Source organism: Vitis riparia, chromosome 8 (genome assembly GCF_004353265.1).
Source record: "Vitis riparia cultivar Riparia Gloire de Montpellier isolate 1030 chromosome 8, EGFV_Vit.rip_1.0, whole genome shotgun sequence".
In the NCBI taxonomy this organism is placed as follows: domain Eukaryota; kingdom Viridiplantae; phylum Streptophyta; class Magnoliopsida; order Vitales; family Vitaceae; genus Vitis; species Vitis riparia.
In genome coordinates this window covers 14,661,689-14,688,992 of record NC_048438.1, presented here as the reverse complement: position 1 = coordinate 14,688,992, position 27,304 = coordinate 14,661,689, and the positions used below count along the sequence as shown (strand labels likewise).

General features: G+C 35.8%; 3 protein-coding genes, 1 long non-coding RNA gene and 1 pseudogene across 6 annotated transcripts; 3 read left to right on the top strand and 2 right to left on the bottom strand.

Moving 5' to 3' along the window:
• Window positions 1-1,421: 1,421 nt before the first annotated feature.
• On the bottom strand, window positions 1,422-8,431 carry LOC117920736. Of its 3 annotated transcripts, XR_004652266.1 has the most exons (8): window positions 8,340-8,431; window positions 7,740-8,238; window positions 7,470-7,569; window positions 7,344-7,378; window positions 3,471-3,592; window positions 3,206-3,362; window positions 2,803-3,136; window positions 1,422-2,480 (listed from the first exon to the last, which is right to left on the bottom strand). It is a non-coding gene; the product is annotated as an uncharacterized LOC117920736 (long non-coding RNA). The 3 variants fall into 3 exon arrangements; XR_004652265.1 differs by lacking the exon at window positions 7,344-7,378; XR_004652267.1 differs by lacking the exon at window positions 7,344-7,378 and having other exon boundaries at window positions 3,471-3,557.
• On the top strand, window positions 1,925-6,004 carry LOC117920734 (WD repeat-containing protein 44). Its single transcript, XM_034838333.1, has 7 exons — window positions 1,925-3,532; window positions 3,893-3,983; window positions 4,087-4,244; window positions 4,647-4,698; window positions 4,824-4,903; window positions 5,014-5,107; window positions 5,172-6,004. Exons 1-7 carry the CDS (start codon window positions 1,949-1,951, stop codon window positions 5,849-5,851), a joined length of 2,739 nt encoding a protein of 912 aa, XP_034694224.1. The 5' UTR covers window positions 1,925-1,948; the 3' UTR covers window positions 5,852-6,004.
• LOC117920735 lies at window positions 8,043-8,568 on the top strand. The gene is made up of 2 exons (XM_034838334.1): window positions 8,043-8,168; window positions 8,255-8,568. The coding sequence occupies exons 1-2, from the start codon at window positions 8,059-8,061 to the stop codon at window positions 8,547-8,549; spliced, it is 405 nt and encodes a 134-aa protein (XP_034694225.1). The 5' UTR covers window positions 8,043-8,058; the 3' UTR covers window positions 8,550-8,568.
• Window positions 8,569-10,311: 1,743 nt separating this feature from the next.
• LOC117920291 lies at window positions 10,312-17,242 on the top strand. The gene is made up of 8 exons (XM_034837724.1): window positions 10,312-11,000; window positions 12,257-12,314; window positions 12,395-12,512; window positions 12,633-12,750; window positions 14,170-15,262; window positions 15,517-15,586; window positions 15,729-15,875; window positions 16,610-17,242. The coding sequence occupies exons 1-5, from the start codon at window positions 10,470-10,472 to the stop codon at window positions 14,221-14,223; spliced, it is 879 nt and encodes a 292-aa protein (XP_034693615.1). The 5' UTR covers window positions 10,312-10,469; the 3' UTR covers window positions 14,224-15,262; window positions 15,517-15,586; window positions 15,729-15,875; window positions 16,610-17,242.
• A 406-nt stretch (window positions 17,243-17,648) lies between these two features.
• LOC117920290 lies at window positions 17,649-21,436 on the bottom strand (annotated as a pseudogene).
• Window positions 21,437-27,304: the final 5,868 nt, after the last annotated feature.

The window sequence follows — 27,304 nt, the reverse complement described above, 5'->3', positions numbered from 1 at the left end:
GTATATATTAAATAATACATATAATAGTGTTTTTTTATAATATATTTTATTTCTTTTTTTTATAATTACAAATTTAATTTTCTTAATCAATTTTTTTTTTTTTTGCAAAATAAGTAATATAAAAAACAAGAAATTGATGAAAGTAATAAATTTATACTACATGATATGTATATATAAATATATATTCTTTTAGGAGCAAAATTTTTGAACCAAATTTAGGTTTTATCCCATGGTTGCCGGTAGTTCCCCTAAAGTCCTATTGGACTGGTTATCTTCAATGTGGGTCTACAAAGTGGCTTAAAAGGTGAAAATGGTCTGTGGAGTGTGGATGCTTAAATTTTGAACAACCGAGGGGGTTTAAGTTGCAAGCAATATGGTTTTGTTCAAACTTCAGACTTTGGCTAAGTATATTATTTGCTCAGCCTTGCTGATCTGTAGGATCCATCCACCCGTTACACAATTGACACCTGTGACACTGGAGGGGCCCATCAATTAATCGATCAATTTGGTAATATATAATTGAATGACCAATCGATGATTACTCCTGGGTGCTGACTGCTAAGTTGTTATGATTGCCTAAGGACCCTTTACATAAAAGCAAGCTTTCCAAGTTAGGGATGGGTGACAAGAGCCTCCAATTGACCTTCTATTTTCCCATCAGATTAGGAGTGTTTGTTGGATCAGAAAATCCTTGAATTCTTGAGCAGAAAATTGTGTTCAGTGCTTGATTTTCTCATAAAAAAATGAGTTGGTTCAAATTCTACAACTATTCAATGAGAAAAGCCTAATTGTTTCTCCTTGGTTTGGTATCAAGGGCTAGCTTTGATCTTGCTTAGTGCTGGCCCCAGGTGTTCTCCACAAGAAGATGGTGTGAAGCTGAGGATTGAAGTGTGTCAGACAAGCCTTCTTGGAGTGAACTAAGGTGCCTGGACTCTGTAAATCAGATTTTAAATTCATACAGAAATTTTCCACATAAAAATCTTCTGTCCCCATCTCTTCTTAATTGCCTCAACTCTTCAACTATCGAGTTATTTGAATGGATTGAAGTGGTTTACTTACAATAAAGTCATGATGTTTGAATTAGAACAGTAATGTAGATTTATAATTTGCATGAGGGTTGCTTGTCAATGATGAGATGTCAAGATTTTTCTTAAGGCATGTGATTAAATTTGTTAAGTCAACAAGTTTTAGTTGAGGAAAAAAAGGTTGGTTTTTAGAAGTATACTTAGATTTTTCTCCCCATGATCCATCCTTCCTGGAATATAAGTTCATTCCAGTCCACCATATTGGACCATTTGAAGAATTTCTTGTTCTTTGGAAGTTGTAAATGGAAGGGAACTTATGGTTTGCAGGCCACAAAATTGATAGAATTCAGCGAAGAAGATGGTGAGGCAGCAAGGGAGATTCAAATCTCCCACAGGTTTAAATGCTCTGAATGAGATTTAAATTCATGCAATTGTAAAACTGCCAGTTCACTCTTTGATCTGTTGCAAGGGATTTATGAACAGATGTTAATCTTAATTCAATTCAGGACTAGAGATTGCAAAACTTCTACTGCTGAAATTCAGAACCAGAAATTGTCAGCTTCCTGCTGTGGATTGGGAGTAAAGAGGAGGAAAGAACAAGAAGCGAGGGGTCAAACTGAGTTGACAAAACTTCCACTGGAAAGTAAGATAGACGAGGGACGCACATCTTCGGATATGAAAGCTGTCCAATTGGGGGTGATGCGTGTACAGACGTGAGACGTGGGGAGAGGCACCGTTGACCGTTTCTATTCTCCTGAGTCCTAACCAACCAAAGGAAACTAAAACGGTAACATAAGCCCCAAACCCCCCCTTGTTTTTCTCTCTTCCACTGTTCCATTCCCTTTTCTCCTGAAACAATCACACATCTTCACTTCCCGCGTTTTCATGGTTTCTCTGCTTTCATCTAATTGAAATGTGCCAGAATGGCAGACAGGACCCTCACCGTCAACTGGTATGGTTTAGAAGAGGATGAGGACGATGACCACTTCTTCGAATCTTTTGATAGAATTTCCTCTGCTGTCCCTCTTGACTTGGCATCATCTGATGATGATGACGATGAATTTGACGATACCCGCATGTCCTTTGCCTCCGCTATATCTTCTGTTCCCACCCAGGAGTTCCGGGCCTTTGCAGCTGCAGCTGCAGCTGCTGCTACTGCCGCTCCTACCGCCTCAGAAACATCATCTTCAGACGACTATGGGATGTGGATGGCAGAACCGGGATCGATTCAGGAACGTCGCAAGCGTCTCCTACAAGGCATGGGTTTAACATCTGAGAAGGAGTTTATCAGGCTCGCCAGTGTTGGCTTCAAGAGAGCAGCCTCCACAAAAGTTGGAAATTGTGAGGTAACCCCCATAGCAGTCGATACATGTTCTACTGAAGAGGAAGCAAAGCCACAATTGGTACCGGTTGTGCATGTACGTTCTCGGTCAGATGGAGACATGGAAGCATTTTCTGCAAACACCAAACACAGGAAAAAGCAGTTACTAGGTGAGATAAAAAAACTGTGTCTCACTAGAACATCTTCCTCGTTGTCCACCCCATGTCCTCGAATAGGTCAATACAACAATTCTATTACCGTATCTGAAAAAGAAGCTGAAGGTGGACGTTCAGTTCGTAGTGGGGATCCATTGTCCACTATGGTGTCCAAAAGCCAATTTGGTGCTTTTTTTTTGATAAAGAATTTGGACACAGGCAAGGAGTTTATTGTTAAAGAGTTTGATGAAGATGGAATGTGGAATAGGCTCAGCGATCTCCAGACGGGAAAGCAACTCACCATGGAAGAATTTGAGAAAAGTGTTGGCTATTCCCCAGTTGTCAAGGAGCTTATGCGTCGGCAGAATGTTGTTCGCATTACTGATGGCATTGGCATTGGTGGTAGTGAGAGGAAACCCAGCATGAACTCATATATTACCAAGAGTTTTAGATTCAGCAAGAGAAGGGGAGTTGCTTTGTTGAAGAACATAAAGGGTGTCGCAAATAGCTTTATCAGTGAGAAAGAAAGAGAGATTCCATCTTTGCAGGAGGCCAAATCAAGCAAGAATTCTTCCTCTGAGTGGATAAAAGTTCGGCAGCATGGCAAATCATATAAAGAGCTCACAGCTTTGCATCTGTGTCAAGAAATTCAGGCCCATGAGGGCTCAATTTGGACTATTAGATTCAGTTCAGATGGACGTTACCTTGCAAGTGCAGGGGAAGATAGGATAATTCATGTGTGGGAAGTACAAGAATGTGAAGCCACACCATGGAAACCACCAGATGAATTGAATTCCACCCCACTTCACCCAATGGCGTTGGGGTCCTCAGATCGGCCTCCTCTACCAGCGACTCCAATATCTGCAGAGAGGAAGAAAAAGGGGAAGATGTCATCTAGCAGTAGAAAAGGTCATTCAATTCCCGACTACATCCACATGCCAGAAACTGTTTTCTCACTGTTGGAGATACCAGTTTGTTCTTTCAAAGGCCATCTGGATGATGTCTTGGACCTTTCTTGGTCTGGATCTCAGGTCAGCTTCTCACCGATCCTTGTTACTGCAAGTAGGTACAGATGAAGAACTGTAGGTAGTCTGTGGGAAACATACAAAGACAAGCTGTTATTTCTTGAAGCAAAAAGAAAACTTTTTTTTAATCCTAGCAGTCAGGAGAATTCTATTGTTTCTTTGTAATCAGAAGCTGCCATTCATAGTCCATAAGTCACCCCAGCCCTGTATATACAATGAGCTGTTGGGCATATCTACCTTGCAACTGGAATTTCTGAAGGAAAATAAAAAGGAAGAAGCAGCTACACATATTGATAATGAAGAAATATCACTCTAATTCTTTGCATACAGATTCGATAATATCAACCAATTTCTGTGAATTTGCAGCTACTGCTTTCATCATCAATGGACAAGACAGTCAGGCTATGGGACATGGAAACCAAGAGCTGTTTAAAGTTATTTGCACACAATGATTATGGTCAGATGCCTTACCATGTCGCTAGTGCATTCGATTCAGAACTAAGAACCAAGTGTGATGTTTCCTAATATGCTTCTATTTTTATGTGATTTTGTTCTTGTAGTAACTTGTATACAGTTCAATCCAATGGATGACAAATATTTCATCAGTGGCTCACTTGATGCAAAGGTTCGAATATGGAGCATCCCTGATCGCCAAGTTGTGGACTGGACAGATCTTCATGAAATGGTTACAGCTGCATCTTACACACCTGATGGCCAGGTCTAGTTGTGTTGATTTTTCTGTCTAGTTTTTGCTATGAAAGCTTGGTTAAGTACTTTGCATAGAGACTGAATTTACTAAAGGCTTGGGTGCTTCTTGTTTAAGCATACCTGAGGTTTGACATCAATCTGATGATAAAAAAAGTACCAGGTGAAGTAGTGAAACAAGTTCTAACTTCAAAGTACTGATCAACTTCTTTGAAGCACATGATATGTTGAAATCAAATGCAATTGTTTTCCATACTACTGAATCAAGCCATTGGCTTCTAGGAGAAAGCTTAAGTTGCTCAACCAAATTTTCAATAAAGTTGAATCATCTCACCAAATTTCATGATCATTAATTATTCTGAATAAAACAAATGTTTTTATATATTTAGTGAGGGTTTATGTTTTACTCTTGTAGGGTGCATTAATTGGTTTGCATCAGGGAAGTTGTCGCATGTACAGCATAGATGGTATGAGCTACTCTGCTAGATTCTACTTTATGGATATCAATAAATTTTCATTGCCTGTACTGTTAAAACTCACATTTTACTCTACTCATACATGTATTTTACTGTTATCTTATCTGTTGATTCAGATGGAAAACTAAATCAAACAGGTCAGATTGATATCCAGAACAAAAAGAAGTCTCAAACAAAAAAGATTACTGGTTTCCAGGTAATCCTATTTTTCATGTTCAGTTCCTTCTCAAACTTACGTTTCACCAGTTAGTCACATTACTAATTTGCTGGACCAAAGCCAATCTAATTACATATGTATTTGAACAGTTTGCCCCAGGAAATCCATCTGAAGTGCTTATTACTTCTGCTGACTCCCGAATTCGAATTTTTGATGGTTCAGACATAATTCATAAGTTCAGAGGTATCTTCCCAAAACACCACCATCTACTTGTTCACTAAATAATGGCTATGTTGTTGGGTAACAGGTTTCCGAAATACAAGCAGTCAAATTTCAGCTTCGTTTAGTCAGGATGGGAAATATGTGATATCTGCAAGTGAAGATTCTCAAGTATATGTTTGGAGGCGTGATGAGTTCAGGCATATTGGTGCAGGAAAAGGTAAAAGTCTGGTCACTACCCGATCTCATGAACACTTCCAGAGTAGAGATGTTTCAGTTGCAATCCCATGGCCTGGTAGCGTAAAAGGTGAACCACCGGTTGTACCAGTGCACTCCAAAAGGCACTCTAAACGCTCTGGGTCTACAATCCAAGAAGATAGCTCTACTGATGAAAGCAATAAGGCACAGTTGCCACCTCTTCCCAAGAAAAATAGTTCATTAGACAGGATGCCAACTTGCCCAGAAGAGGAGATGACATCCTGTTTGGACCCTGGAATTGGAAGCAGTGAATCATTCTCATCATCCTCAGCTTCAATTAGCTATGGTGACTCACCTTCTATTTCCAGTTCAGGCAATTCATTGCCATCTTGGTCTCCCTCATGGTCTTGGTTTGATGGTAGTAGCCATGGGAGCCATACTGTCCAAGCAACAGCATGGGGCTTGGTAGTTGTGACCGCAGGGGTGGGAGGCGAAATTAGGGCTTATCAAAATTTTGGGGTGCCACTTAGGATCGGTCGCCAGACCACCCTCTTCAGGGATCTCACCTAAATGCTGCCACATTAGTAAAGATGGGAACATAATTTGTTTTTCTCAACAAAGGTTCTGCCTAGAACATTAATTCTGTAAAAAGTTTAGTTCTCAAGAGTGAGGGTTGAACCTTGGAACTATAAAATGGAAAACCAGGAGTTTCTTTTAGCGTAATCTCATGTTTTAAAAGCCCAATTTTCTCATCACATTCTTTGTATACTATAAATTATAATAACTATTTCATTCTCACATGATTAATGCTGATTCATTTTTTCTTCAAAAGCATAGGTGGTTGGGTATTTCAACTGAATATCAGATCACCAAGAAAATTCAGTATGATCTACCCAATTTCACTGTAAAACAAACAGAATTATAGCTGAGGATTAGTTTAGGCCATTTACATATACACGATTCCACACCTTAATCTAATGTAAGAGCATTCAGATAATGGGCTAATAAAATGGGCCATACTGTATTTGAACAGTGAAAAGGATCATTGTTGGAGCTTTTTCTTAATATTTGTGTATTTGCACACAGTGCCGTGCATGCAAATCTTGCTTGTTCTAGCAACCATTCAAACAACTCCTAACTCCAAAGTCATATTTATTTGTAATTTCACTTGGCCAGTAAAATCTAAATAAAGAAAAGGACTTATAATTTCTCAGATGCACCTCTATAGTAATAGAATGATTAAAATGACACAAATAAGAAAGAGTTTTTCAATATTTTTTGTCAAACCTACTCAAGTTTGGGCACTTGCAACCCCAATGGGTTAAGCTTATGACTCAAATAGTGCTTTATGTGAGCATCATGCCACAAGATATTCAAATCTAAGTATATAAAAAGAAGAAGAAGAAGCGAGAATCAATTTCCAAAGTGGCAATAACCACAATATCAGTTTGGATACACTTCCTTTTTTTGTTTCCAAAAAACAGGAAGTAGTAATAACTCACATAAAATATGGGATAAAAAATATCAACTTATCATACATTCTTTGAAAATACTTTCAAAATTTTTAAATTTTGAAATAGTAAAAAAATTTTAACACCTCAATTTTTTAAATAGTTTTTAAAACCTATTATATTTTTAATTTTTAAAGTAATCTCTTAAGACTTCCTGAATTTTATATATGATGTATTACTACTACTTTGAGTGCATTTTTGGGAGTGATTCTCGGAAGTATTTCTAATATTTCTAATACTTAAAAAATAAAAAATTTCAAGTTAGAAAGGTTAAAAACGTTTTTTAGAATTACTGCCAAACGAACTCTTTCTATTTTTAAAACAGAAAATACTTGGTATTTTCTATATGAGTTGTCAAGAAAGTGAATGCAAAAGATAACTAAGATATCTAAGATACCCTAAAAGTATTCCTAGGAACTATTGAACATTTAAAAGCACTCATCAAACAAGAAAATCGAGGACTGATCATACAAAAGCATCCCTATCACTCTTTAAATGCATTATTAGGCTGCAGACTTAGCAGATTAATGAAAAAAAAAGGGCAAGAATACCTAATTTTCTCGAGTCAGACTAGTGCGATGATGACCTTCAACAATATTGAGATCACAATAGCAACAACATCTTATCAGTTAAAAGTGGAGTTCATGCATGTAAGCAAAACAACAATTAATAGTTACCCTCGCGAAGACACAATTAGTCATCATAAGAACCGCCACCAGGAAAACAGACCCCAACAATCGTTTGCGTTATTAAAACATGACCGCAGATAGATTTCAGCTGCAATATCGAACAAGAACCAAGATGAGATTTGGTACGCTCCATCTGGGTAATTCAATTTGACATCAACCCAAACCATCTGAAGGAAACTCAAAACTTATTTTTTTTCCCTTCTCTTCCTCTTTTTTCTCAGCAACCAAATAGAGAGTAAAATTAAGGAAGGAATTTACCCAATCACTGAGCTCAAGGACACAGTTGATGTTTCTCCACGGCTCCGAGAAAATACTGCGACTGTCTGGCTTATTCTCAAATTCATTTTCCTTCAAGTGTCAGGGAGTCTCAGTTGGGATTCAGCAGAGGGATTTGGGCTCCTTTGAAGTTGGGTGAGCCCAGCCCATTCCCCTGGAGGTATTTCTATCGGCCCAGTTTGGTGGTAATAAAATTCAATCCCAATCCAAGTCTACTTGGGTTGGTAAACTCATCCGCCCAGGGAACCACAAATCTGGGGGACTGGGGAGCTGTTGTGACTTGTGAGAGGGACTCTGTGGAATGGAACGAAGCAGAGGAGAAGCTTGGAGTCCTCTGGCAACCGTAGAAGAGATCCAACGGCGCCTCATCCGACCTTCGTCTCTTCTATCTCCGTCACCCACCTCATTTCGGTCCTCTACTCTATTTACATCTCATTTAATTCAGCTGCAATTTTCAATTCACAGTTGCCGTTGCTTAATCCTGCGGTTTCTCATAGGAACGATGTAAGAAGCCGTGAGGATTTGCAGACGAAGAAAGAAGCCAAAGTGAGAGAAATGGAGAACAAGAAGCTCGAAGATTACCTGGATCCGGCTCTTCTCTCTGCGGTTTCTTCCAAACTAGGTCGGCAAAAGAAGGACGGGGAGATGAAGAAGCTGAAGAGAGAGATTCAGAAGTTCCAATGGCCAGTTGATGAATTGAAAGTTTTCGTGAACGATTCGAGGATGGAGAAGACGATGGATTGGAGCAGTGACGAAGTCGTAGATCTCAAGGACGATAATGGGATTGATTGAAGACGGGTGTTGAACCTGCTAGGACTTGGGAGGGCCTAGGATAAGAGTCATAAGACGAGTGGGTGAAGGATCAGATTCGAAAGAATCATCGTGATAACGTACGCCGAGTATAGGGAAGCACATTCAGCATTTCGTTTAGGATTGAAGAATTATAGGTTGCGCAGTATGCGTAGGAAGTACGTGAGATTGAATGGCAGCAGCTGGTAGAATGAAATAGTGGACTCCAGTATAAGCAAAGGTTTAGACAAATGAATCGAGACAATTTGGGCACGATTTTGTGACCAAGTGGCTCATGGCCTTGTCCATATGGAGTGAAAATCTTCGATACCTGCATTTACTTTAGCAACTTAGCTGAGTTTTGGGTCAAAATATCCTTTTATGGAAAAAAATTAAATTTAATCATTTTACCAAATTTATATTCAAAACATTCATTTTATTGTCTCATAAAAGTCGGATCATTTTATTTTTTTATTCAAAACTTCAATCATCAATTGAGGTTTTACCTAAAAACTGAAAGTTTAATTGAGACTTTATTTTTGAATCGAAACCTCGATTAATAATTACGGTTTTATGCGATCGGGAAATAAACTAGAAGATAAATTTTAAAAGGTATATTCTTGCAACTTCCCTAAAATTGTTCCTAGAAATTTTTTAAATTTGTCTTTGTAATTTTTTGGATTCACTAACTATTACAGATTTGAAAATATTTTTAAAAATTATTATATTATTAAAAACATTTTTTAAAAGTGGTGTAGTTTTATTAAAATCCTGGTTTCTCGCTCTCCAAACACCTATTTCTTTTATAAAATCAACTTTTGCATGTAGAATGGTGACTCTGGGTGTATAAACCACTGTTTTGAAAACTGGATCGAACCAATCGGTCCAATCATCAATTGGTCGTATTTCTACTCTGATTTACTCTATTAAACCGTATGAGCATTGGACCAATCACGAATCGCCTAAACTAGCGGTCAGACCAGTGACTCAATGGAATCGGGCAATTCTAAAACGGTTCAAGTTGCCCCCTCTTTTTGTAAGCATAGAAGGCTCCACTGTATATAAATTTTTGGCAAAATCCCATCACTGGGCCTGTTATTTTATGACAAAACCCACACCCACCCTAGCCATTTTGTGGGCTGAGTCTTGAACCCACAAGACAATTAACAAATCCACCCAAGAGAGTTTAAACCTTGGAGCCCAGGTTGACTAACCAACCTAGGACACCAATTCAGACCTTTTGATATCTAATATGTCAAACAAAGCAATATATATTGGATTTAAAAAAAAAAAATTATAACATTAAATAGAAATAATAAAATTAGTTAAATTTAAATAATAGAATTTTCTTTCATTTTTAATATATTCACATTTAAATATTATACATATTTCATTTAATAAAAGTTAAAATATTAATATGATTTAATTTGATAATATCAAATATATAAAATAATATTATTGATTTTTAATTTATTCATATATATTTAAATTTTTTATAATTATTTTAAAATTTAAATAATATATAAATTACATATTTATGATGTCCTGTTTGATTACGGTTCAACTACCGGTCTAACTAGTGGGTAACTTTTTCATTGAGCCAACTATGAAAGCATTGGTATAAACTAATAAAAAAACACTTCTTTTTCCATTTTCAACTCTCTTAAAATCTTGATTCCTGAATGGTAAGGAAAGCTACAAAAATATGAAACCACTCAAAACGACGCCGTTCGAGGAAGCCATGTCCTTATATTTGAATTCAAGGACTTTGGGCGCGGACAGTCCCTTGAGCGAGACGGTGTATCTGGATGCTGGAGTACATCTGCAATGGAACCCCATGTCACTTCTCTGTAGCTAACCCTGTCCTTAAAACCCTAGTTCCCAGCTCCTCAATACTCCAATTCAGACTCCGCCTGGAAAAAAATGGCGTCGCCAATCCCCTACCCGGTCGACGACAAAGATCTTGATGACGCCGCATTGTGGGCTGTAATCGACTCCGCTGCAGCCTCGCACTCCACTTCCAAATCTCGAAAAACACTCGCAATCAAATGCGCCAATCACCAAACTCCAAATCCATCACCACCGCCAAGATTCTCCAAAAACCCTAGAAACCATCACTCCGGAGAAAAAGATATTAGGTTTTCGCCCCAGGGCGAAGTCTTACATGAACCGTGGATTCACCACCGCCCTCAGAAAATTGCGAGGACTTGCATTTCGGAATTGAGCGAGACTAGTCCTCTGTCTGTGGTCAAGCACGTGCAGCGCACGCCGAAGACGCCCGCGTATTCGTCGTCGTCGTCCCCGGAGACCGGAATGTTTTCTGTGACGGAGTTCAGTCCTGGTTCGGAGATGAATCGTTGGCAGGTCGAGGATAAGGAGAATGCGGGACATAGCTTGCTTGGCAAGTTTCCTACTGTGTCGTTGTTCAAAGAATACCAGAATGCAGCTATGGCGGTAATTAATTACGTTATCCCTTTTCCTCTTGTCTTCATTTCAATTGCGATTTTACTGGGCCCCCTTTTTCTTGTTTCTTTTTCTTTTTCTTTTTCTTTTTTTTTTTTTCTTTTTTTTTTCTGTTAAACGCTGTGTTTATGAGCTTTCGATTGTGTTTGTATGATGAAACCCAAATTTACTACTACTGATGTGAGATTATAAACTGTTCAAGCTAGAGAATTTAATTGTAAGAAATTGTTCAGTCTATTGGGCTATTGGGCTTGTACAAGTCGTCTTTTATCATTATTATTGCAGGTTATCCGTTAAAAAGTTTGCATTGCTTACCCTGAGAAAAGAGTGGGAAAATTCCTTGTGAGCAGGAACCTTACCAGCCATTCTTCAGAAATTTGGTGTTAAGTCAAGCAGTGACACTAACAATTAAGCTTAACCCACGATCAATAGTCTTAAATTTCTAATTAGATTAGATGGTAAATCTTAGTTTTTCATTTTCCTCTTTTATCATTTTATTGTTTTCATTTCATTTGACTTGAGCTAGGATTATAGTTAGAAGTTGGATTCAAAGCAGCATAAGTCTTTTGTGTTTCTTTCCCTGGATGCTATTAGGTGTTTTTAAGCATTGTTTGGGGTGAGTGCTCTTACACAAAACATCTGTCTTATTCATCTCATCTCTATTCTTTTGCTCGGCACATGCAGGATATTGTGTTTCTGTTAGGTGTTGGACTTTGTCCATCTGTTTTATCTTTCATCTGCTCATCATATGAGTTTTGCACACTTGGCCCCATGATTAGCTTGTTAGTATACTGTATACATAGAGCTCACATGTTTCTAATATCGATTCTCAGACAAGGGCAATATTTAGTCTAAGATTCAGGTTTAATTGAACTGAGAATGTTTCTCTGTCAACTTATACTAATGGAGGCATTGAGATGGCAGCTTCTGAAATCTGATTGCACTTCTATCCATGGTTGCTTCACCCACATGCATGTTTGCATACTTATTTAATTCAAGGTTTTGAAAGTTCAACACACTGAATGACATGGCTGTTCATGCACAAAGTTGTTTAGATGCTTTATACTGATAGTCTTTAATGCTCATGCGCAAACACCTCTGTGCAAGCACCTGCCTTCTAAGGACATCACTATGTAGTTTCTTTGATAACCGTCTGGAGGTTTCTGTCCCTCCACCATCCTCAAATTTGCTTGCTCAATCTGTCTGGTTTTAAACAAATAATGTGTTTGTGTTATTTCAATGGACAGATTCTGGAGAAAACTGATTACACTATGATTTCTGGAAACCCTTTTATTAAAAAATCAGGTAAAGATAAAGGTAGTACTGTGCCCTTTTTTTTCTCAAAACTATTGATGGATTTTTCATGGAGCTTATTTGTTTTATAGGTTGGAGGAAGATGTCATGTTACTTTAATCTCTCTTATGAAATCAAGGATAAGACCATTGAATTTGATGAAAATCGTAATGTTCAGCGTGCTGAATTTGTTGTTCGGGCATACATGCAGTATGTTTTCCCCCTTTTTTTTATTGGATTTTGTGAACAAAGTCATAAAATTGAAATCCAGTGTCATGAATATTTTTGTCGCATCTTTATCACTGTTCTATACTTTATCTTTGTTTCTAGGGGTGGCAGATTCTCAGATGGATGGGGCTCATGTGAACGGCGTGAGAAGAGGTTTTTAAAGCCAAATCATGATATTCCTAGCACAGCAGAAACCCGAGCCAAAAATAAAGCATGCCAGGTAGTTCATTTTTCCCTGCAGGTTCACAGAAATGTACTATTTGATATATATGACTTGTTCCTTTCACTATCTCATTCAAGCTGGTTCCCTTACCACTTCCCAAGATAAGGATGGTGAAATGTAAAAACGGTTTTTTTGAATGTGACCAGCCATCTTAGCCAAATTAACCTTGTTCTCAATATAGATTATGCCTCATTTTTTGTTGAACATTACCAACCAACTTGGCTGAATTAATCTTGTTCTCAATAGGTTAGGCCTCTGATGTCCCACAAGAGCATTCATTTGTGAATCTATCCTCATTTCTTACCTTATAAAGGATTCATTTTATTTCCCTCATTCTAAGTGGTCACTTTATGGCATGTTGGTTTTACAGTTGCTCAACTTTGTGCCACAAGGCATTGTAACATCTAATAGTGAATGACTAGCTGGATTTGGGAACAATGAAACCTTAAAGATCTGCAAATATAACTCTGTAGTTTGTCATGACAAATTTTCAATCTGCCATACTGGTCTTTAACCCCATTACATTGATTTGAAAATTCTTCTTCCTTTTCTTTGAACCTCCATGAAGTCATTTATTATTATTATTTGCCCAAGTAAAACAATTGTTTTACTCATAACTTCAACAACCAATTGGATAATGAACATTTGAAAGAAGCACAAAGAATGTGGAAAGAATAGTGAAACAATGTGCCAATACATTATATCTGGTCTGAGGTTCAAACTTCACTGAGCTAGCATTCCATCTCAGACTGCACTATTTGTATCAACTATTTTCTCATAGTTTCTTGAAGCTTACTTTTTGTCATGCAAAATAGTGATGATTGATAGCATTGTGAAACCGAGGGAAAAATTAATGGAAGAAACAGGAAAACATTGAATACAAAATTTGGAATCCAAACTTTGAATGCGCTTCATTAGTGGGTGGGCATCTTTAATGCAATGAAAAAGAGGATATGAGACCTTCCATTCTATAGACTACATAAACAAAATAATAGTATAGGATTTGAACTACATTTGAGAACCCAGAGACAATAGTCTGAATTAGATTAGTTTGGAAGTGCTGCAACCTTGCCTTATCTGTTAACATGCTTTCATGCTTCAGAGGCTCCTTGGTTATCGACTGAATGTCTCGATAGGCTAGGTTGTAATGTATCACCACCATTACATTAATTAAAGTTTGGAGATAGACTTGAGCGCATTGTTCCATTTCCCAATTCCCATTTATGCCAATTCTCATTTCCAATTTTTCTTTTCTTTGGATTCCATTGATTTATTCTCTCTGATTGCTAGTCCCGATGCCTGCAAGAAGTTTACCTCTTACAGTATAATGTTATCAACTAACTGTTGTTCCATGTTTTATATGACACACTGTAAGTCCCAATTTCCGCTAATCTATCTATAACTGTGAATTCGCAGGACCTGCTAGGAATAGGAGAGTATCGACCTGGAGGGAACCATGGCCAAAGATAAAGAAATGATCACAATTGTAGGATACTGAGAAATGAGGAATGAAAAATGAAGAGAAGGAAATTCTCTTGAGACCCCACATTAACCCTGTACTATTTGAAAGCACTTGTAACTTGTACGATTTGATTCAATTTGACTTTGAAAATAGAAAGAGAGAAATCCATTCCAGGAACAAAGACCAGAGTAAGTGATACAGCGCAGCTCCTCCTGGTTTTACCTATTGCCTCAAGGAGGCCTTTTGTGCAGCCACACCTTAAAGCTGTGATTGCTTATCAACCATAGATTTTTTTCAAGGCCCCAAATGTGGCACATTTTCTTTGAGGAGAGATTAAAATGTATGAGGAGGGTGTGTGTGTGTCATTGGTAATATTGTATGATCCAATGTAGAACATCGATCCAATGGTGGATGTGGGAAAAGACACCAAATGTTTGGTGCTGCTGTGCATCACTCGATCATTAGCTTGTCCATGACTGGATTACAAGAACAACTTGTGGACCAAAAAGAAAAAGGTCGAGCTCAGTGACAGCAGACAGGACGAAAGAGTTGATGTACACCAAAAGCACAATCCTGCCCTTTTCAACATTTCAGTCCTTTAATGGGAATCTCCTATGTCCAAAGAAAAATAGCATCTGAGGATGATTTGCTTCTGAATGTATGTTCTTAAAAGCTTTTCAATCCTAATCTTTGCATGAAATTCATGGCAACACTGCAGGATTGAGAGATACAGGAATTAAAGTAACTTATTATTATGTAAATTAAAATTCTCTCTTATTGTGATTTTTAATTTCTCTTCTACATATGAATCCAAAAATTGGGTGATTCAACCTGTAACGTTAAATTCCAGAAATACCCCTCATCGCAGTAGTGAGTGGGGAGGTGCAGTGCGTGGGTGGCAGAGTGAGTTTCCTTTTTCACAGTGGCAGCTGGTAGGAGGCTACTCAAGTCTCAGGCTAGAGAGTCGTGTACAAAATTATTGATTCAGCCACTCTCTCTCAACTTCCACCATCAAATACTGCCTCCAAGGCGGTGTTCAGAGGAATGGTAAGACGTCATTCACTCTCTCTCTGCCCCTCTGCTCTATCACTCATTCTTCTCACACACCACTCCACCTCCTATGTTTCTTTAGGATTTCTCTATTCTTATTCACTCTCTCCTGTCCACACTTCTACATCATTACTGTCTCCTTGGCATTTTTTTTCCTGCTTTTGTTTTATTTGTAGCATTACTATAGTCAATAGTGACGGAAATGACAGTCCTTTTCTTTCTCTGAGGTCACTTCACCGGGCTTCTGTTAGTATTTTACATTATCATCAATCAGTCCCATTTCTCCCGGTACCTGCTGAAATAGGGGATATGGCTCAACAGGTACCCATTTGTCCTGTCTCTCCCTCTCTCTCTCTTATGGTGTTTTGGTGTTATCATAGGTGCCGGCTCTAGATTCATTGGAGGTTTTATGGGTATTTGACCTGATCCCATTTGGTTAATTTGATTCATTTTTTGACGGCAGGAGGATGGATGGCCGCTTGGATTGCAGCCAGTAAATTTGAGAGTTGGCTTGGTGAGAAATCGTAATCTTTCTGGATCAGTCTCCTTCAGCACTCTGCTTACTGCTTCTCCCACCTACACTGACTCTTCTTCAGATCTTGACACAGAGGTCAGTATATTTATTTTTATTTTTATTTTTATTTATTTAGTTTTAGGGCTCTGTTTGATTCTAGACTACAGTGAATAGTTCTTTGATAGACATTATAGGAATATCTGTTTGAATATACCCGTGATTCCTTTTTTCATTCGTGCTCCGGAGAACAGGGAAAGTATTGAAATATGACAAAGCCTGTGAAATTGTTCAGGTTTTCAATGTAGATACACAGAGCACCTAACAGAGTCATACCCATTTAATCTTTTAGGTCTATTGATACTTACATTTAAATACCAGCTAACAGAACATCATTTCTCTCAAGCTTCACATCTACCCTCTGTACCAGCAGTTTTTAATGTCATTTTATTTTCTGGGTCCGGCTGATTATAAGCCCAAATCACTTTACTTTCTCCACATGATTTTGTATGATATGATGGCATTTCAGGAAGTGTCGTCTCTTTTATTTGTTTCCATGGAGCCTTTAATAAATTCATCCTTTTCTAGACTTGATATCATATGCTGCTTTTAATGCTCAATACCAGAAGAGAACTGGCATGGGCAATTGAGTTCAGAGGCAGGGTAAGCTAGATTCTATAGGAATATGACACCGGAGCAACATCTGGAGGATGTGCTTTTTCATTATCAAGAATAGAGAACTGCATACGTGAATCAATTTCAACATGATTAAAGAGTCCATAATTTTGTTTCGATTTTTGTTGTCTCTGAATTTTAATTATGATGGGTTTCAGTCCACTGGTTCATTCTTCCATGACAAGAGCATCACTCTCGGGAGCCTCATAGGTCTGTCTAGCATTCTAGATCTCTCAAGAAGATCAACAAGGGGAAGAATGTCAGAAACCCTCAAAGACAAAAAGAACTACAAGTCCAAAACTTGGTTATTTTCTCTGTGCTCAAGGCTAAACACCGACGCAGTGTGCATGAAAGATACACCATCCCTCGGTCATTTTCTTGAGGCAGAGAGGAGAGCTGCCACGGGCTACAGGAGAAATCAGAGCCCAACAATTCCAGGGCCTGGTGATTTCTCAAATGAACTGCCTGTTCCTGATACAAACTCTCTGTTCATTGGTGACCAAGTTGCTCCTCAGTCTAGTACCCCCCTGGGTTCAGAGGATGGAGGACAATCCAACAGAGACTTGTTGGAGCATGATAATGGGTATGGAGTATTGTTTCCATGTCTGTGCGGACAACTACTTAAATGAATTGCTTGGCTGAACTATTTTTAATGTTTCTTTTCTTCTTGGGGTTTGGATCTCATGTTCATGATCATGAATTCAATTTCAAATTGCATTATTTCAAGAGATGGCTCTCTCCTCCTTGAATAGTAAATTCCCAACTCATCTGAGGAGGGTCTTTTTTATTGATTTGCAGGGTGTCTGTCAGGACTCAGGAACCAGCCTTGTTAAAACTACTCCAATTTCATTTTATTGATTAGTGTAGTCTTTTAAGGCCTAATACAATATTAGGACTCTCTCTTTCATTTAAAGCCGTGCCTTTCAAAATATTCTTACAGTGCTTTTACCCTTATCCCTTACTATATTGATTGGGTTTCTCAACAGCGATCGGCGCTGTCATCATTTCATCAGAAAATTCGATGTTATCCATGTGATCATTTCTAGGAGCAGCTTTGTTTTACAGTGAAGAAAGAGAGAGGTGGCCCAAGCAAAAATCTAAGGTAATAAACAAAATTTTCCTTTCTTCCACAAGAGACTGAAAAAGAGTGGATTAACACTGGCTTGGAAACGAAATTGAAAATATCCACAATGGTTGAGCAGCAGTTTAAGAATCTTGGCCTTTTCTTATAATGAAAACATGTGGTATTATACAACCAAACATTGAAGGCATTGCTGCATCTGTAAACTAGAGTGGAGCAGAGTACTACAAGAAGATCCAACAAAACCAAACCCATTACAAAAAATACATCTTGCTTGAGCTCTTATACTTCTCAATGACCTTAATTATTATCAAAATTTGTATAGAAGAAACTGGAGCTCGAGCTACACACCTAATGAGGTCCAGGTTTGGAAGTGAATTGATCAAGGCTTATCAACTTCCTCACTGCATTCGGTGGCAACCTTTCTTGGATTGCGCCCACCCATCTTCCCAAATGAGCCCATTGCAGATAAACTCTTGAAGCTGCTGCTTCCTTCGCTGAAATTTCGACCTTCTCTCGATTTTCTTGGCTTTGTGGGACTAATTTCCAATTCTGTGTCATCGTTGGTCTTGATCTGGGCCACAACTAATCTGGTAATGACACTTCGGCAGAAGGGGCAACAAACTGGGACTGTATGACAGGCCGTTGTAGGATTGGGCTTGTTGTGGCAACATAGCGCCAGGGTGCAATGGGCACACATCTGGTGACCACATTCTTGGACTTCAATCGTACAGACTTGGTCAAAGCATATGCAGCATAGCTCGGCTTCGCTGGCCTGTTTGAGAAGAATTTCCCAGAAAATAAGAAAAGCAATTGTCATCGATTTTTAGTAATGGGCACAACCGAATGATGATTCCAAATAGCAAAGCAAATATGGTGATATACTAATGCTTCTCTGGATGAAGGATGTTTGATTCATGCCTACCTTAATAAACATGAAACAAAAAATATAAAGGGAGCTCACTCAAAGTAAAAACTTGTTTTTGCTGCATCTGAACACTCACAGCATTGTCTTCTTTGCTAAAAAAATTTTGAGTTCCAGATCTTATAAGATTGAACTGTTTGGATATGCAACATATTTGAAATTCAAGCCAGAAGTTGGATTTCCTAGAAGAGAATTCCCGGCCATTTTGTTGATCATCTCCAAATTGTAAAGACATAGCTGGGCTTTGTATATAAACCTAAAATTGATCTCACTGATTGGGTAAATAAAATAAAATACGGAAATAAGAATATCTGCAGGAGGTTGTTGGACAGGACATAGAAAGAAAACAATTCCAATTTGTTTCCAGGATCATTAGATAGATCTTTAAGCACACAACTTCTTTTGCTGACGGATTTTAAAATTCAACTGGGGCATGATAAAAATGTAAGGGTATGAAATGAAAAGTATGCATCTCAATGAAGAGGAAGTGTGTTACCTCAGAGGCATCATCATCAAGCCCACCATCAGAATGCAAAGGGGATGGAAGATAGTAGATTGTTCCCTTCAATATGGCCTTCTCCCTCTCCTTGTTTGCCTCTATTAGGGCCCTCTCTAACAGGGCTTTTGCCTCTGGGTTAAGTGTGCTGATGAACTTCAAAGGCGATGGCCAGACAAGGGGCCCTGCTGCTGAAGGGTTCAGCAAGGCTGCACATGCTCCATGCTTGTGTTTCATGGCAACTGTATATGGTATTCTCCTGTAGAAACGCATCCCTTAATGGTAAGTTCCAAAAGCAGACCTTCAGAAACTTTTAACTAGACTCTAGCCATCAAATAATGAAGCAGAACTCGTACAATATTAGGACTATGGGGATAGGGATGCAGCAATGCTCTCAGGAGAAGTGGAGCAGGAATTCTTTTGCCTGAGGCATGTGAACATGCTAAAGATTTCTTACTGCAAATGGCATAGTATGAACACAAAGAGGCATAAAAAGCCAGCTATTTTCCATAAAATGAAAATGATGTTGCCCAAAAAGTCATTTCCCTACATTCTTTTTTAGTACTTTTTTAGCATTCTAATGCAGTTTCAAGAGTTCATACCCACAAATTCAAATATAAGTAGGTAAGCACGAATGCATTTCTTTGTGCAACAATTAATGCATGCACATGGGAGTTGAAGTTTTCTAAAATGAGTTCTTGGATCTTTCCTGTGATATCAAATGCAGATTTGTGAAGACGACTTTCTCCTTCTGTTTTATAATTCAAGTAGCTCTTTAATGGAGAAGGCAATTTTCAGATTGTCTAAAGGGGTTGAGCATAAAAAAAAGAGTCCACCAAGTGCAAGCTAAATTTAGTTACCTTAGTTGCTAGGAAACTGCATTATATACTTCAGAAACAGAGTAAATGAACCAAAAAAAAAATGTCTGCCAAGATATGATTATCGAGGTTTACCCAGACGAATCTCGGTGAAGTCGATCTGCTCCCCATGCAAGCAATTCCCGAACAGTATCTAAGGACCCTCCACGCGCTGCCAAATGAAGGGGTGTACTTCCCGGGTAGCTGCAGTTATGACCTCCATGAATTAGAAGGGCAAATCATGACACCTAATAATTGAGCAGAATGCAGAGACTAAAATAAATTACCAGTATCCACTAGTTGAAGCACAGACTAATGCGCCACGGCTTAGGAGGATATGAACGCAATCAGACCTCCTTTGGCGGGCAGCTAAATGTAACGGAGTTGCTCCCTTTCCATCTCTTATATTCACAAATCTTGAAAATCCCCTGTTCTCCAATCCATACCAAACAATATAAATCAGATGATTGATAATTGAAAGAGAGAAACAGGAAAGGAAGGGGAAAAATAAAATCTTACCAAGAAACTGCAATAGGGGTGGAATGGGCAGCAGAAAGAATAGCTTGGAGGCAATCAGAATGGCCATAGTAAGCAGCATAATGCAAGCAGGTTCTTCCATGACGAGAATCAAACATCAAAATCTACAAAAAGTTTCAATTATAACCCAACATCAATTTCTCTATTACAGTTCAAATGCCAAATTCAAAAAAGACCATCAGAGCTCATATGAAGAAACATACATTCGCTCCTGCTTCAAGAAGCTTTTGCACGCAATATATCTTTCCATGCATTGCAGCCAACATAAGAGGCGTCTAAATCAATTCCAAACAGAAGAAATCAATCCACAGAAGAGGTGGAGAAGAGAGGAAAAAACAAAAAACCAAAACTGAAGTGAAAGCATTCCCGATCAGAAGCAAAAAAGGAAAAATGAGGGTTCCATGTCGAAACAAACACTGATCAAGAACAAAATATCACCTGTTTCTGCCCATTCAAGACATCCGGATTGACAGACCGAGCCAAAATCAAAGAAAGCACCTATCCATCACCATACCATGCACCACAGATAAACACCCATCAAAAAAATTTCCCAAGAAAACCAAAACCCATCAAGAAATCAATCAAGAAAAACACAAACCCACCTCGATCCGACCTTTGGCAGCTGCCAAATGAAGCGCAGGGAGCCCCCCATTGCCACCCCTCTGTTCCAAAAGACTAGGTTCCTCCTCCAGCATAGCTTCCACCAAATCCACGTCCCATCCTCAACGGCACCCAAAAACCTGTAATCAGCGCCTTCACCGCAACTCAATCCCTGACCCATCTCCTCCTATCTCCCCCTTCAGCATATAAGTCCCCAGGCCGGCCGCGCCCGTCGTCACGCGCCACCGTCCACGGAGGTCGTGGGCGGGTGGGGCTGATGCTGGTGGCGCGGCTGAGTTGAAGGCCAATGCAATCTAAGTAATGAGAGTGGCCTCGGAGTCTGGACCTGCCCGCCGAGATTTCGGGCAACTGACCGCGTGTGTTTGAGCCACTGTTTAATGTTGTCAGATATTTTTTCGATCAATTTTTTTTCAGATTCATTTTTCACACTTATACACACATCTGCCCTTTTCTCCTCCACGTCTCTTTCAATAAATCACACGGAATTACATTATATTTTTCGACGCGCTTTTCCCGGGTTCATCTCAGCCTTCCATTCCCGCCGCTCTCCCTCTCAGCCGTCCGATGGCATCTCCGCCGGTTACAGTGTCGGACTCTGCATCCCTGCTCCCTGGTTTTCAATTTCTATGTCAATTTGGACTTTTTGTTCCACTTGTTTGTCTTTAATCTTTATCTTATATTTTACATTTTAAATAATGAAAATTAAATTTTTATAAAAAAAAAAAATTAAAAAATTGATTTCATTTTTTCAATTTAAGAAAAAAAATGCTGTCTAATAATTTTACTAATTTGATTTCTTGATTTCCAAAAATTATAAAGAAAATCACAATAAAAAAATATAAAATTTTCCATTTTTTTCTTAAAATTCTTAAATTGATAATTAACTATTTTGGAATAACTTTTAATTTCATCCAAGAATAAATAATATTCAAAGAGTTTTCATTATGTCTCCTAACTTTTTCTCCTTTCCAAAAGCCAAATAATTGAGCATTGTCACGTATTAGTAAGCAAAAACAAACTTAATATGCTTCTTAATATTTTATAAATAAGTGAAAAAAATCAAGACATAATACCTCCGGAAGGCACGGTAGAATTCTCTTTTATAAATTATTTAAAATTAAAACTACAACAATTATTTAAGCCAAAAATAAAAAGGCAAGAAAAGAACAAACATATTGATCAACGTGAAAACTACAGCTTTCTTATGACAAATATCCTTTAATTGCCGACGTTTCCTCTTTTTGACTTCCTCCTCATTGCCATGCAAGCCTTCCACCTGGCTTCGCTTTTTCTATTCTTTTTCCTATACTGGTCAATAACATACAGCTACAAGATAAAAATCCATATTTAAAAAGTCACATCTACGCATCATATGATTCAAATGCCATCTAGTCACCCTCGAATTTCTCCCCCGAGAAACGTGCCATTAAATTGAAAATGTTACGTGTTAGAAAATCGGGTTTATTTCGTTTTCAAAAACAGTTTTACAAAATAGTTTTGGATAATGATTTTTTAATTTGTTATTTAATTTTTATAAATTAAAAATCTATTTAAAAACTTAAGATATTTTAAACTTGTTTTAATGTTTTTAAATGTGATTTTAAAATAATTTTTATATTTAGGGTTTTATTTTTAATCATATTATATAGATACATAATTATTTTTTAAAATAATTTTAAAAAGATTGTAGAAAATAGTTTAAAATGTTTTATAAAACATCAAAAGTAAAAAAAATAAAAAATAAACATATTTATACTACATATGAGACCTATGTAATAATTACTTTCGAGAATAATTTTTTATTTTTTAAAGTAAAAAATCATAAAAATATATTTGATAATAAAATATTATTTTATATTTATTGTTTTAGAAAACGAAGAATGGGATGTTTTAATAGAACATTGTTTTTTACTATTTTTAATTGTTTTTTAAAGGTTATTTTAAAAAATAATTATATAAATATATAAAAACATTAAAAATAAAAATATTATATATGAAAAAATATTTTTTAAAATATTAAAAATAAATTATCAAATGCTTGTCCTAAAAATCCTTTTGAGTAAAATGCTTTTTGAAACCCATGGTTGAGTCGGGGGTGCCTTGAATCGAGTCATTTGGGGATGCGTAAACCATTCTTTTGGGATTCTGCAAAGCAATCTTATTTATTGGAAGATGGAATTGAGAAATTTTTATCAGTGGAGAAAGATTTGAAGGTGGCTTGCCTTGTACGATTGTCCATTCTCTAATTCATACGGAAGGCGTGCATGGTTGATTTTCTCGAGTCAGTGGGTCAATTTTTTTAATTACTGTTCCTGATTTGTAATAAAGTTCCTCGAAATTCTAATTAAGGATCCTAGTGACTTTTAATAAAGCTTAGAGAAAATGTTTGGGATGATGCCTCCACTCGTACGGCTGGCCTATGATTAGTGATGTATAAAGTTTAACCCCATTATGATTGACTTAGGGTTGCAGCTGATAATGACTCTGGCTAATAGGTGTTCACACAGCTGGATCCTATGATACTTGATCAGATAGAAATGCAAATAAAAATATTTGAAATTTTGATCAAAATGATATTTTTTTTGTTCAAATAGTTTCAAATTTGAGAATTACTTCACATGTTTGTTCATTTTAGCTATCTTACGAGCATGAAGATGTGATATTGGGGTTTTTTTGTTCAACCGTATTTTAAAAATATGACTTTATAGTAAATTTATTTTTGTTACGTATTCTAAATATGGTTCTTAAATACAAATTGAAACCATGTCTTCTAAATAAAATTAACTTCCTTTTTCGGCTTTTGTATATATAAGTTGAAAATGACAACCTTTTCTTCCTTACTTGGATTCGACTTTTCAACTATTTCTTATAACTTTATTAAAATTAAACATTATTTGAATAAATTCAATAATTTAATACTTAAATAATTCACTTATTATATCCTTAACATTGTCATGGTTTAATCTTAACCATCCGATGAAATTTTCAAACTTTTTTCTCTTTGATTGTTGGGATTATTAAATAAGATGGTCGTATATCTTCAAAATTGTTCTATTTTTTCTTTTTTTAATATCACCGTTTGAGTGAGGATACACGATAAAAACGCAACTTAACAATGGTTTAATATTTTCTCATTCAGAATAAAAACTTTCCTCGTTCATAAATATTCTATTTTCAATTATATATGTAAATATTACTCATATGAAAACCTAATTATGATGTGTAATGATATTTAATAGTGACAAAATGAGATTTTTTTTCTAGGAAAATTATATTTGCATCGATGAAAACTCATTTTTTATTCACCCTATTTGTACATCCATTTAAAAATAAAAAACTTATTAGTACATCAATCATCCAATTTTTTTAAGTACTCAAAATACAATTTCCATTTTTTTTCCCACAACTCAACCTACTTATTCTCAATCACTGGCACTAAAACTATATTTGGTTGATAAAGATAACATATGATATAATATGTATATTATCACATCTTAGTGGATTTGAAATGTATTTTGTAAGATTATATAAGATGTCATTTCCTTGAATAATTATCGAGAAGGTAGTATATGTAATGCACAATATTTAGGATATGTTATGCTTATATTTTAGTTTGTAAAATAAATTAATATATATTATTCAACATATAAAAAAGATGATTTATGTAAATTAAATAATACATATATTAATATTATGTTTTAATATATATTTATAAATATATTTGTAGTTCTTTTTTTTTTAACCACAAATTTAAGTTTTTAATTAAAAAATTAGTTTGAAAAATAGTTAATTAAAAAAATTTAAAAATAAGTAAATTAATGATATATGGAATATCATATCTTATATCTTAACTTGAAATTAATTGTATCATATATATATAAAAAAGATATTGGATAATATATTTTATTACTTATCTTATATTTAATTAAACATTTGATAAAATAAGTGACTAGATAACTTCTCTTATTTTATATTCAATTAAATAGAGGGCAAGATAAGTGATCTTATTCCATTACCTATCAAACATGAGAGATAATATGTTATCTCTTCTTGTTTTATTTCATGCTATACAAAATCCATCGAATATTTCGCTACATTTGATTGATGGGACAAGATAAGATGAAATATATATGGTAAGATAACATATCCCATTAGATAATATATATTTTACGATATCATTTCCAATGCGATATGATGTCTTTTTATATATATCTAATGAAATTGAATATATTATGTAATATTTATATTTAATTTACAAAATGAATAAAAAAAACTAAAATGAAATATATATTATTTTTCAAAGTTATATATTTGTTCAAAGTTAAAATTATATCAAATTTTAATATTTTATATTAAAAAATTTAAAATTTTTCTTACATTTAGTATTATTTAGAAATTGTTCAATAACTTAAAATTTAGGAAATATATTTTTTGACTTATTAAGCATATTATTGATTAAAATATTTAAAATTTACGCATAAAAAAATTATATGATATTACTCAATATATATATATATATATTAGTATTATTTTATAATATATTGTATAAAACTTTTAATTATTTTTTAATCATGAATTTAATTTTTTTTAATCAAAATTGTTTATTCTAAAAAATAAGTAATATAAAAAAAATTATTGAAAAAAACTAATTTGTGGGTCCATATATCTTAGTTTAGAATTAACATATTTCATATAGAATAAATATAAAAAAAAACAGTAGATAATATATTTTCCTATCTATCTTATCCCATGAATATGGAATAGGATAAAATGGGGATGTGGGAGGAATTTTGGGGTATATGTAGAGTACAAAATCGGGGTTTAGTCCTAGTCATTGGAGGAGACTGTTTGATGGTCTGCCCGGTGGACCCGCGGTTAGATGGCTCAACAAGGAACGAGGAAGCTTCAACTCATCTCCAACCAACTCCTGACCTCCATGACCAAATAAATTAACTCAGCAATCCCCCACGTGACCATTCTTTTCAATTTTGTATATTTTTTCCGAAGTGCAGGCGTACGCGGCTTGATTTGACATTGAATCCGAACGCCATTGCCAAGAAGAATACGAAAATGAAAGCGTTTTCCAATTGAAAAAAATAATTTACAAAAACAAAAACGGTCTTCCCAGTTTTCGTATCAAAACGTATTAAATTGACCGTGTTTTTGTTTCAAAAGAAAGCGATATAAAAACAAATACCGTACAAGACTTTGTCAAACGTTCATGCTATTTATTCTAAGAAGCATTCAATTCTGTTTTATAAAATCATTTATTTCCTTTTCCCGCCTGAGCTATTTTTTGCTTCTTTTCGTCCAAATTCCTTTGTTTCAGTCATGGTGTAAAAGGTTATTCACAAAGATGGCATATGTTTACATAAATCAAACTCCAGTTGCTTTATGCTAAAAAAATAAATTTTTTTTGCTATACGTTATACAAATTTTGTAAGTTATAAAAGTCACGAGAATCTTCTAGATGTCGGTATTTGTTTGACATTTGTTTGTTTAATCAAGGATAACAATGGGATGAGTTCTTCTAGGTATTCATCTTACCCCTAATAGGTTTAATATTAAACTAAATGAGTTTGAGACTTTTTTAAAACCTTTGATGATTCAAGGTAGATTCAAATATTGCCTTATATGAATTTTAAAGAAAGTTTAATTAATTTTTTTATTTACTCATTTTTAATGCAGATAAAATATTTAAAAAAATTAATTTTCTATAAAATAATTCATAAAAATCATAATATTTTAATTATTTATAGAATATATCTATTTTAACATAATTAAAATTTTTAAAATTTTATTTCAAGAGTTTTTATTTTTTTTTAAATTTTAATTTTTTTGGTCAATTGTTCTATATCCTCATAATGTGATACAAAAAGAATGTATCATGGAGGATGGAAAATTGACTTAATGAAATTTGGTATAGTTGAAAAGTGTCTCGACTTCCTAATCAATAAAGATATGATGGGAAAAAAGTTATGAAATGAAAATGAGTTTATACATACTATAAGAGATAGATAGGAGTGCGAGGAAGAATAAGAGATATATGATAAGGTAAAGAGTAAGTTAAGGGAAGGGGTAGGGTGAGGTGAACATGGGAAACTCTGTTCAAAACTCATTTTGTTATCATCCCTATTTTAATCTTGAAGGATGCTACCGATCCAAAACTCATATTGTTGTCATCCCTATTATACTAGGGGGCATCATATTTGCATGGGGTTGTAAGGGGGTGTTTATATGTTGGGTCCATAATCATGTGAGACACGATGAGGATGTCATCACTTAATGTAAGTGATTATTTTTAAAATTGTATATAAATATAGGTTATTCTTAGAA

Coding starts and splice junctions, on each gene's coding strand:
- LOC117920735 (XM_034838334.1), top strand. CDS start 8,059: ATGGAACGAAGCAGAGGAGAAGCTTGGAGTCCTCTGGCAACCGTAGAA. Junction 8,169..8,254: donor CCGTCACCCACCTCATTTCG/GTCCTCTACTCT, acceptor GGTTTCTCATAG/GAACGATGTAAGAAGCCGTG.
- LOC117920734 (XM_034838333.1), top strand. CDS start 1,949: ATGGCAGACAGGACCCTCACCGTCAACTGGTATGGTTTAGAAGAGGAT. Junction 3,984..4,086: donor ATTTGCACACAATGATTATG/GTCAGATGCCTT, acceptor TTGTTCTTGTAG/TAACTTGTATACAGTTCAAT. Junction 5,108..5,171: donor CATAATTCATAAGTTCAGAG/GTATCTTCCCAA, acceptor GTTGGGTAACAG/GTTTCCGAAATACAAGCAGT.
- LOC117920291 (XM_034837724.1), top strand. CDS start 10,470: ATGGCGTCGCCAATCCCCTACCCGGTCGACGACAAAGATCTTGATGAC. Junction 11,001..12,256: donor ACCAGAATGCAGCTATGGCG/GTAATTAATTAC, acceptor TTCAATGGACAG/ATTCTGGAGAAAACTGATTA. Junction 12,315..12,394: donor CCCTTTTATTAAAAAATCAG/GTAAAGATAAAG, acceptor TTTGTTTTATAG/GTTGGAGGAAGATGTCATGT.